Consider the following 12323-nt stretch of genomic DNA (forward strand, 5'->3'; position numbering starts at 1 on the left):
ATCCGATTTTTTTTTGCAAGGAATTGATTTGTCAGAAGTGGCTAAAGGGGTTCTTAGGATGAATAAATTGGAGTTTTCCACCTTCCGAAGAAGAGCCAAAAAGACTAATACATGGCAATTCGATCCACCTTGAATACTTTTCTTTATATGTATTAACAAATATAGTTTAAATGTATGAGTATAATTATTTTTGTTTTGTAAAAATTATTAGATCAGAATCTTAATAGGATAAAATCTTTATTGTCCTAAAATGTAAAAGAAGGTTAGATTTTATGTTCCCCTTCATTCGGTTGTTAAAATGATGGGAGAAAAAAGATTTCCTTAAGTAAAGAATTACCATTAATATTGTGGGCACAATAGCTGTCAAACTTAAAAGAAATTTGCAAGTACATGATTATATTTCTTGGACAATTGCTGGAACAGCTTCTGAAATTGGTCCCAGATCTTAATATAACTGGATTTTTCTATTTAGCTTTATATCAATTTTCTTTTTCTTTCCATGAGCTTATATATAATATAATATAGAACTACCCAGTTCTAGAGAGTTACTATAGTATCTTCATAATCAATAAATTAAGGACACTAGGTTATTGTTTGATTATTTTGGACCCTAATCAAACTCCTAAGATACTGTGAATTGTAACTCTAAGGCATAGTTTTTATAAATTATATAACAACAAGAAAAAATTGGATAACTCTGAGGAATAATTCTAAGAAAATTTGTGATTCTCCTGTTTCATTTTACTTGGCTCATATTAACTTAATATTTTTTTCATTAGGATTTATTTTACTAAATTAAGCTAATTTAGATTTAGCTATAACATTTTATTAGTAGTTATTTATTGATAAAGGCAATATTGAAAAAACATTATAAATTTCTCTTGATATGCTAGAATGGATAAGTAAAATGAAAAATTTATTTTTAATAAAAGAGCCAAAAAATGAAACATAGAGTAAATTATAAGATTTATTTAGAAGGAAAAAAAATACTCCCTCCGTTTCGTTTTTTCTTAGCCCCTATAGTAAACTAGATGTTTTATTTTATTTGTCCAAATTTACAAATTAAGAGAGTTTTATTATATTTTTTATACTATTTCAGTATTAAATAATTAACTACGTAAAATAGTAGTCAAATTTAGGATTTTAAAATATTATTAATAAAGTTAATTTAGTAAAATATATTTTTAACTAAATTTTTCAAAAAATAATATGGGCTAAGTAATATGAAACAAATGGATGGAGTATTATTACTTGATTCAAACTCAAGGTATTTCCCACATTGACTTCTGTTTCCACTGAGCCCCATGAGAGAAAAAGTTAAAACTAACTAAATAAACAAGTTTAACTAGACACTAAACAAATAGTGTAATAACTCTAAGAGTACTGCATAGAAGTTGCTAATGTATTGTCCCACTGATAATCTTTTTCTAGTTGTATGGAAGATGGACATACATTCAATGACATGAAACCAAGCTGTCACTCTGCAAAGACTTTGGGCAAAATAAATAATTAAATTCTAATAGTGTACTATATAGTATGTATATCTTTTTTGGAGTTTTTCATTTGGAAGAATGGTGACAGTGGTTATTTTATTAATTTTTCTTTAGGAGCAGTTGTATGGTGTTATGCTAAAGAGGCAGATTTCAAACTTGTCCTTGTCTTTGAATATGTCCGATGATTTTATTTTCTTTGGTAAGGTATGAGCCTCATCTTTGATTATTATTGTCTATATTCTGGGGGATATGGAAAGAAGACATTTATTTTGTATAGATAAGGAAATCAGTGTGGTGATATATGAGAAACAGTTTTTCTATTTTCATTAGATAAAAATAAGATTTTGTATTATATTTAACCTTTTATAAAATTCTACTTGTAAACTTTTTGATTCTTTTCAGATTTTACTTGTTAAATTTTCCTCGCTAAATATGTTACTATTGTTATAAATAATATCACTCACTAAATATGTTACTATCATTATAAATAATAGGGGTGTATATGGATCGGGTTGGTTCGGATTTTTTACAAAAAAAAATCAAATTATTTGTGTCGGGTTATTAAATCTATAAATCAAACTAAACCAATAAAAGTCGGGTTTTTCGATATCAATTTTTCTCAGATTTTTCGGTTTTTTCATATTATCTAATAAAAAACACAGAGTAATGCTTCTTAAAAAGAGTTTTAGTACAAAATATCAACATATAAGATGTAGGCAGAACATTGTTTGGAGTTTTAACTTTATAATATAACTTTATAAGATGGGTTTTTTTTGTATATTATTTAGATGAATTTCTCAAGTGCAAATCTAAATGTAAGAAAAAAAACAAAAATTATGAAAAAAATTTTAAAAATATTTATAAATTATATTTTAATAAATATTTTTATGTATAACATAATTTAAAAGTAGTATATCTATAATCGGGTCGGTTTGGGTTCGGTTTGATTTTTTTTAGTTAAAATCAAATCAATCCTATAATGATTGAGTTTTTTTTCCAAACACCAAATCAAGTCAAACTAAATCACTAATCGAGTTTTTTTTTCCAATTTAATTCGATTTATTGATTTGATACGATTTATCGATTTGCCCTGTACAGCCCTAATAAATAACATCACTCACTAAATATGTTACTATGGTTATAAAAATGTAAATGAGTCTATCTTCTATCTACTTTTGGCACGGGATTATTTTCAAAATTTAATATATTATCATCACTGTGTCAGTAGAATGGTTTGATATCACCTCTCATAGACTCCATCTGTCCAATTTTATGCGAAAATATTTTTTTTAAAAAAATGACAAATTTGATCTTTTATATTTAACGGTAAGTCCAAAAAGTCTTTTAAAAAAAATTATCGAACAATTTTGGTTATTTGGCCAATATAGAGCACTTGTGATTTCCGTATGTTATATGTAATTAATTTTCTTAGTTAGATTTGACAGAAAAAAAATTAATCAAAAAAAATCAAAAGATTTCATCAAATCTTAAAAATTGTACCATTAAAACTGCACTGGACAAAAAACATAACAAATGTTGCACCTCAAAAAGTTATATCTAAACTCTCAAAATAGACCAAAAAAAGTAGAAATTGAAAAAAAAATATGTGTTCAGTTAGACATCGTCACATAATGAAAACAGAGGAAGCACTTTTTGTTAGTTTGTTTTTATCTCAAAAACATTTTCAACAGATTTGGTAGTGTTAGAACTTGAAATTGATTTACCTATTCCAATTAACAATGAGGGTGGTGGTTGATAATCTTGACTAAATTTGTTTCATCCCTCTCAAATTCAAATTTATAACAAAGAATCAAAATTAATCTGTGAAGCAATGATTCAATAGAGATACTTTAACATGATTAATTAATTTGTTAGTTATGCTATCGCGATCCTGATTCATCATGATTGACACCACACTAATCCTCCGGTGGAAGAACCACTATTATAATCCAGACTAAGCAACAACAACAAAAGATAAACAATTTAGGATGTGAAACAGATTAAATATGAGAAAAAGTGTTGAGTCCTCATAAACTCAGTCAGTTCAACTAAACATGCAAAAATATCCCTAATAGCCTGAAAGTCTAAAGATAAGGGGATGCAACTCTAAAAAGTCATAAAAACAATATTATTTGAAAGTCTAAGTTCGGAAAGGAGGGATCAAGACAGAGAGAAACTCATGGTAGCCTAAAGAGCTGGTTCACCCTTGAGTTCAGTAATCAACGATCTTCTAAGCGAGGTCTCTGAAATAGCCGCCTGAAGATGCCCTGTACTCAACAAAGAAAAAGCAAGTATAGTATCAGTACACAAAACAATGGTGTACTGATAGAATCACATAGTTATTCTAGTAAGTGAAATATGAACAAGAACTACAACACTAGTAAACACACATATATATAGAATACACAGGTTAACAATCTTAGTTTCATTACACAGTTAGGAATGGTCCTCTCATGGAACCCACATTTCACCTATTGGTGTGTCGGAATGAGACACCCGATTCAATGTCGTGTTGGAATGTGACACTCGATCCAATTATGTGTCGGAATGTGACATCCAATTAAGTTATGTGTCGAAACGTAACACACGGTCAAATCAAACACAGTAAAATCATAATACAAACGAATAGTTTTCACGGTCATAATTATCAAGAATAAGTTCATTGCATGCCATTGACAATAAACAATCATTTCACATGGTTCATTTCATCCTTCCCTAATCACATACATATATACATACAAGTGAAGCAGTCAGCAAGTATATATGACATATATACGAAAAGAAAAAATCATCATCTACCTCAAAACCAAGCTTTGGAATGTATAAATTATAGGAGTTTTCCCTTTTCGAAGCCTTTCATTTTGTTTGTGGTCTATAAACAATCACACATATGCAAATGATTAATAAAATGACCTAATTTATCTGAATTATAACAAATTTTCCAACTTTTGCCAAACTCATGATCCTAACATCCATCTAGGGCTATTTTCCAAAATTATATCCAAGTCAAGGACCTTCCCCTAAGTTATCCGGATTCTAAGTTCCAAAAATCAAAATACAAGCTAGGGGAGCGATTAACTTATCTTTAGCACGAATTTTGGTGGAAAACTGCAAGAATTCGTCTTAGGACGCTTCTGGTTTCTTAAAAACGAAATGGAATGATTAAAAACGATTTTGAGACTTTTTTTGTATTAAGTCCCGTATCACGTATGTCCCATCACAGCGGAACCATCTTTCTACAGCAGCCTCGCCTTGGCGAGATGCATAGAGACAGAATGTCTATGTTTGAGTCCCAAGGTTCCCATTTTGCAACACACTGTCATCCCAATATGATTCTATAAAGCCGTACAAGCTCATATCGTCTTAGCTATCAACTCAAATGATCAAACTACACAATTCAATCCCCAATCCATTATCGAATTATTCTAGACCTCATCTGACTCGAATTTCGTTCAAGTCTGGCCTAAACTTAATATTTCCAAATCACTTCACTACTCAAAAAAAATTTGATTCGATTTTTTTTCTTTGGCTTATCCATAACTACGGAACAAATCATTGCATATGCCTAATCACATATTAGAAAAAATGATAGAAGAGCTTGACAATTGTAATTAATCAAATTATTCATATGTTCCCAAAAAGAAAAATCAAATTATTAATATACATTGTCTAATATGAAGGTATCATTAGAAGGGAAAACAAAGAAGAAGGGTGGGGTGGGGTGATTTTTTTTCCGGTATTCAATATCTTCTTTAAAGTTATGATTATTTGGATTTGCCTAGTATAATACCCATTATAAAGGAAAAAGCTCTTTAACTAAAAAAATTCTATTCTCGAGTAAAACATTATATTCATTTCACCACAATCTTTGATTATAAATTGTGAGCACGGTAGGAATGAAATTCCCAAAAAGCCAGTCCAAATCGAAGTTGGTATAGAATAAAGGGACGACCCTAATCTTATGTTGAAATAGTTTAATTTTACTACAAATTAAAAGGAAAAGAGGATAACAATAATGCTAACATGATTTATTTTATCATTTTTAATTTGTGCCCACCCATGAATGATAGGGGGGAAAAAGGATTGAAACTTTCCCTGCTAAAATGTGGGGATTTTTTTTCTTTCTCTGTAGTAAAGAAGAGAAAGATATGTTAATGAATTCTTTTTGGGTTTGACCAGAGAAGTGTTGATGACTGACATAGTTAGAAGCATATTGCAGAGACTGGAGCCTTCTAAGCTTCTCTGATCTCCACTTTCTCCAATATATCTACTAATTTTCCTTTTCAATGGTGAGACACAAATTATAAATAACGAGGAATTTTATTAGCTATTTAAATTTTTTTTTATTGGCGAAGGATCAATTATCCCTCTTATAATTCCGTTCTCCCATTTTTAAAAAAATTATAAAAGAAAAGGTAATTTAGTTTATATTGTAATTTAGTTTTTTTAACTATTAAAAAAATTAGGGCATATATAATAAATTTGACTATTAAAATAATAAATTCAAATTAGTCGTTAAATTAAAAAAGTTTTAAAAAATAAATTATGTATGAGAAGAATCAAATATACCCTTATATGTATTTTTTAATAAAAAACTATAAAAATTTAAAATTAATTATTTCACTTCCGTTAAAGGAAAATGGTATATGTGAGTCATTTGTATAACAATAAGGATATATATGAGTAACTTTCATAACGAGGGTATATCAGACACTTTTTCCAAATTATAATAATATGCCTCTATTTCATATGAATTGTTACTTTAGCTCATTTCATATCTATTAGGAAACTTAATAAATGGATGATATTGTTTATTAAATTATTCTTATTTAATAAAAACAAATTGATTATTTCCTCTTAAAAGCATGCATTCTCTATTAATATTAAGGGTACACTTGAATTTAACAACCAACTTTAGTCTTTTTCTGAGCTATTAACTATTGTTGAACAATTTTCTGAGCTAAAACGATAGTTAAATTGGGACATAAGTAGCAGTGTAGCACTCCCTCGATTTATTTTTATTTATCACTTTTTATTTATTGAGAGTCAAAATAACATGAATTTTGATCAATATTTTATGATGTAGTTTTTTTTATCATATTTATATAAAAATAATTGCAAATTAAAATATTTTTTATTATAGATTTCGAATATCTAAATTTAAAATATTAATTTAATTTAATTTTAAAAATTAGTCAAATTGACTCTTCTTGAATCGAACCATGACAAGTAAAGGTTAACAGAGTAAGTAATAATATAAAGAGAAAAGCATTACTTTCTCCGTTTATTTTTATTTGTTCACTATTTCAAAAATAATTTTTCACTTTCCAAAAAAATCAAGAAAAAAGACAATTATTATTTTTTATATTTTACTATTACCATTAAGTACTTATTCCCTAAATTATTTTCTCAAACATAATATTTCTTCCATTCATATTGTTTGATCCTCAAAAAAAATTATGACAACTAAAAAAAATGAAGAGAACACTAAATATCAATTAATAGAAATAATGTAATAAAATAATCAGAATAATTAATTTTTTAAATAAATATATAAAATTTAAACGTGACAAAGTAAAAGGGAACGGAGAGTAGAAACGACAAAGACCAGTGAGTGAAGTTGAAGTCTCCTTACGGTTTCGTCAACTCTCTCACCTTTTTCTTCTTATCATTAACTCTCTCTTCTCCCCTCAACTCCCCAAAAAGCCTTTTATAATTTATTTCCCCTCTTTCATTTAACAATGCCCTTCCTATTTTCTTTCACTTTATACTCATTCCTCCTCACTCACTAACCAAACCATAGCATCAATGGACTTTAACCTTGAAAATCCATTGCCATTTAGCCATGATGAAACTCATTTAGACACCATTTCACCTCTTTTCAACATTGAAACTTATCATATGCCTTCACAAACTTACCTTCAAAATCTCAAAAACTCGGATTTTCACATCAACATTCGTGAAGCAACCATTTCTATAATCTTACAAATTTCTCATCCCTTTGATAATCCTTTTCTCTCATATCTTGCCATTAATTATCTCGATCGATTCATCTGCTTCCATTCGCTATCGGTATAATTACATTCAATTTTTTTTTTAATAAGTAACATTACGGAGAAAAATAGGATTCTGATTAAATTTTGTTAATGTAGGAATCGAAACCATGGATCTTGAGGATGATTGCTGTTTCTTGTGTTTCATTAGCATTGAAAATGAGGAAAACAGAGTACTCTGTTACTGACATTGAGGTACATTTTCTAAATAATGTTAAGTTGAAATCTATAGACAATCGCTTAAAATTGACACTAACTTTTACTTACATAAGACTCTAATGTGTCATTTAGATCTTAATGTTATGTTTTTTTTTTCTTGTACAGCAAGATGGTGGTACGATATTCGATATCGAGACGATAAAGCGAATGGAGCTTTTAATTCTTGGGGGCCTTAAATGGAGAATGCGTTCAATTACTGCATTCGCTTTCATTAATTTCTTTGTATCTATGTTCAAATTCAAAGATCTACCGTTACAACAAGCTCTCAAAGCTAGAGCCACTGAGATTATATTGACAGCTCAAAATGGTAAGTTAAATTCATATTTTTATAAAAATTATTACTATCAATTAAAAATTGAGATTTTTTGTTTGATTTTAGAGATCAAGATTTTGCCTTTCAAGCCATCGATAATCTCAGCTTCAGCTCTTCTATCTGCTTCTCACGAGCTTTTCCCTTTACAATTCTCATGCTATAAAAGTGCAATCCTAAACTGTTCATATGTACATAAGGTAAATTCATATTCTTCCTCAATTTCTTTTTTTTTCTTTCTAATTTTAAGCACATTGATTCCATGCATTTTGTTCTTTTCAACAACAAAAAAAAAGACAACAAGGTTCACGATTATTTTTTTCACCCAGAATAAGAACTAAGCATAGTAAAGGATAAACGTAAGTTGATTAATTAGGAATGTTATGATTGTCTAATTAATATTCTTGCATGTGTCATTTTTCTAAAGTCAAATTAATGTAATTTGATTTCAATAAGTGAAATACTATTCTCTTCGTATCATTTTATATAACATCTTTTAATTTGACACGATATTTAAAAAAAATGAAAGATTTTTAAAAATTTATGATTTAAAACAATCATTAAATATTTGTGTGATTGTTAATTATTTTATTAATGATAAAATAGAATTTTAAAATTAATTATATTTTTAATTATGAAGATAACATACTTTTTGAGACTATTAAAAAAAAAATATAAATGGAGTACAAATTAATGAATGTACGTGAAAAATAGTCGTGTTAACGCCAGTGATTTTGAAAAATCCAGCGGCAGAGCCTTCCACACTTTATGGGTCAAATTAAGGATTTTACTTTAATTTATATCGCTAGTACGGACAAAAGAGTGTTTAGTTGGACTAACCAAATAACACTGTTCAATAATTTATTGTAAGAACAATAATGAAAACGAATTACATTAAAGTTAATACTCCTAGCTGTAATATGTCGCACCTAATTTAACTAGATAAGGAGATAGTGATTGTAATTTGTAACTATAAAATGCAAGTACACTTATTTCCGGAATTTTACTCATATATATTGATAGTGCTAAGTTATACTAATATTTGTGTATTTTTATCGGTTTATAAGTCACATTTTATCATCTTTTACAGATTACCAGTTTGTATTTACTATATAAAGTTATATGTAATCAACTTTTTAGTGATTTGATAGTGTATTTTTCTTTTAAATTGTTAGTGCACTGCAATGATTAAAACTCCAATAACCATAAACTTTATGTTTTATGCATTAAAATACTATATTATAAAAATGAAAAAAATTGACGATCCTTCCATCAGAAATTCTAAAAACAACGTTTCCAATGGACAGTTCATTGGAAACATTTTTGACGAGCTGATCTCCGATGGTAATTTTGTCAGAAATTTGTGCTTTTTAGCAATATTTACAAGCATAAATTTCAATGCTTTAATTGCCTTGTGGAAACAGTAACTAACCAGCGTAAAAAAGTTCTTTACATTCTCAATATACTTAAAATCAACTCATCTATAAATGCAATAACTCACCTTTTTTATTTGCTTTACTTATGTACATAGAATGATTTATTAAGCTGCTACAACGTGACGCAAGAAATAGCGAAAGAAGGATATGAATCAATACTAGAGATGGTGTCAAGCACGAGCACGCCAGTCAACGTGCTTGACCTGCAGATGAGTTGGAGTTCAGATAACGAGCCAATTGAAGAACATACTTTACTTAATGCAATTAGCAGCAGCAGCAGCGGCAGACAAGACAACTTGACGAAACGTCGAAAGATAATTATTCATGACAACACTTAATTCAGCTTTGCGCACAACGTTGATATTGATGTTTCATACTAAATTATGCTATCTATCTCAACGTTTTTTTTTTTGATGAAAACGAAGAAGTAGAAAAAAGATGCATTAGGGGGGAAAAAAGCTTAATAAAGCCAATTGAGTACTATTTTCTTCGTTTCAATTTATTTATCTGATTTTAATTTTACATAAAATTTAAAAAAATAAAGATTTTTTAAAATTTTGTGGTATTAAACAAAAATTTATAGAATGTGTCAAAATGTTCTTTAATTTTGTCATTTTAAATATGTTATGTGGAGAATTGACATTAAAAAAAAAAAGATAAACAAATTAAAACAAAGAATATATATAGATAACACATTTTTTATATTTAATAATATTTAACTTTAAAATGCTCAATATATCCTGAAAGAATTTTTTAAATTATATGTTAGAATCAAACTACGAAGAAGTGTGATGTCAAACTAGCTTAGCTTTGTGTTGCATCAAACAACTAAAAATGAAGAGGAAAAAAAAAAGAGAGGGAAGGGTCCTAGCTATTATAGGGGCAATTGAGAAAAACAAAGAACCAAAAGGAGAAGGAGATTGTGGGGTTAGGAGTGGTTTGCTTGGTTGGTGACTTTGCTTTGTATGAATTTGGAAAAAAAAGAAGGGGGAAAAACATGAAAAAGTAAAAGAAAGGAAAAGAGATCATAGAGGGAAAATAGAATAAAATGAGTTCATTTTATTTCCTTTTGTTTTATTGGGAAGAGAAAAAGAAACAAAAAGACCACATGGATGTAGAATTTGTTCACCTTTTTAAAGTTGTTTCATGTTGCTGCTGGTGGCACTAATTGTTTGCAAATTAGAGAATAACTGTATGATGTGATACGATTGAATAAATTTATCTCTTTTATTATAATGCCATTCTTGAGATTTCTCTTATTTTATTAATAGCTTGTTTTATGATTTAAAATTGTACAGTAAATTATTTTGTTGCTATACTTCATTCGTCTCAAATTTTCTATCGTAATTCTTTTTTATAACTCCTTAAAAAAATATTAATTATATTAAAATTATTGATATCTGAACAGTTATAACATCTCTCATAATTGAGGTGTTAGTACTTAGTAGTCTTTAGGAGCAAGAACTATTAAGGATATATAAAACAGACTAATTTTATCTTAAACGTTTAAAACGATAAAAAATTTGAGACGATAGAAAATCCTTTTTAAGACCGTGAAGGAGGAAGTGAAGGTCATGGTCCCGATAAATATTAGAGATTTGATGGTTTCAATATCCCAAAAATACGTCCAGACATTTGATAACTGTATAGGCAGCAATTGAAAGTCACCACACATTCACACAATATAAATTGGACCACTGACTCAATTTATAATCGAATGTCTACTGCCGTTATTAATTACGTACCTATCTGTTTTACTTCCTTTTAATAAATAAATAAATAAATAAAATTGTTGGTACTATCTTCTATTCATAAAATTAAAATTGGATAGTTTGAAATAAACAAGTGTTATCGGAGTATTATGTGATAAAAAGGATTTCTACTTAAAAAGAGTGTTGCAGAAATGTGAACACTAGGATAGATTTGCGGTAATACAAATTTAGATAAGATAAAGAATTAATAACCATGTTTGCGAGAAAGTACAAGTAAAACATATAGGTAAATAAATTTGTTTATTTAATCTTCGTGTTTTGAATTACTGGTGTGTTCGAAGGAAAATAGTTATTTTTTGGAAAATAAATTGATTTCTTATTAATAATTTTTTGTAAAAAATATTTTTTAAAAAATATTCATGTGTAATTTACCAAAAACTATACGGATGAGGTATAGGGTAACAGGGGTGACGGGGTGCCATGGTCAAGGATTGGAAGTTGGAGGTATTGAGTTGGTGAAAAGGAGACAACGATTTTGGAATATCACTTGTGGAGTTTATTTTCCTTAACGTTTTTTAAGTAACTTATTTTTCTAGAGCATATGTTTTCCAAAGTATTTTGATCAAATTATACATGAAAAATATAATTTTTTTTCTTCTGAAAAATGTTTTCCTCCATACCAAACACCTATGCTGGAGCATGTACTTATGGGATGTCAATCAATGCACCTCACTCTGTAGTTAGGTAAGAATATATATATATATATATATATATTGCCATCTCTTCATTTTTTCATGAATTTACTCTTTTATATATTAATTCTCGTTAATAAAATTTTTGACTCCACGACACACCCTACATCATCCCTTTCGAAACAGAAGAGTAATAACCTATTTTGGGCCATGGATTTCTTCCTTCTTTCAATGATACTAGTTGATTGGGCTGACTGGCCTGGTTCGATTGTTCCGTTCTGTTATTATATATATTTCTACCTGTAGTTTTTCTGTGTCATTTTAAATTGAGAATATACTACGTAGACATCTCCTCTTTCAATTTCATTCTAGCAGAATAATTTTAATTTAGGTTTCAATAGGAAGATG

At 28.4% G+C, this 12323-nt stretch overlaps 1 protein-coding gene across 1 annotated transcript; it reads left to right on the plus strand.

Moving 5' to 3' along the window:
- Positions 1-7179: 7179 nt before the first annotated feature.
- On the plus strand, positions 7180-10009 carry LOC129892145 (putative cyclin-D6-1). Its single transcript, XM_055967696.1, has 5 exons — positions 7180-7565; positions 7646-7741; positions 7871-8072; positions 8145-8275; positions 9607-10009. The coding sequence occupies exons 1-5, from the start codon at positions 7302-7304 to the stop codon at positions 9847-9849; spliced, it is 936 nt and encodes a 311-aa protein (XP_055823671.1). The 5' UTR covers positions 7180-7301; the 3' UTR covers positions 9850-10009.
- Positions 10010-12323: the final 2314 nt, after the last annotated feature.

The sequence above is a fragment of the Solanum dulcamara genome, chromosome 6 (genome assembly GCF_947179165.1).
Source record: "Solanum dulcamara chromosome 6, daSolDulc1.2, whole genome shotgun sequence".
In the NCBI taxonomy this organism is placed as follows: Eukaryota; Viridiplantae; Streptophyta; class Magnoliopsida; order Solanales; family Solanaceae; genus Solanum; species Solanum dulcamara.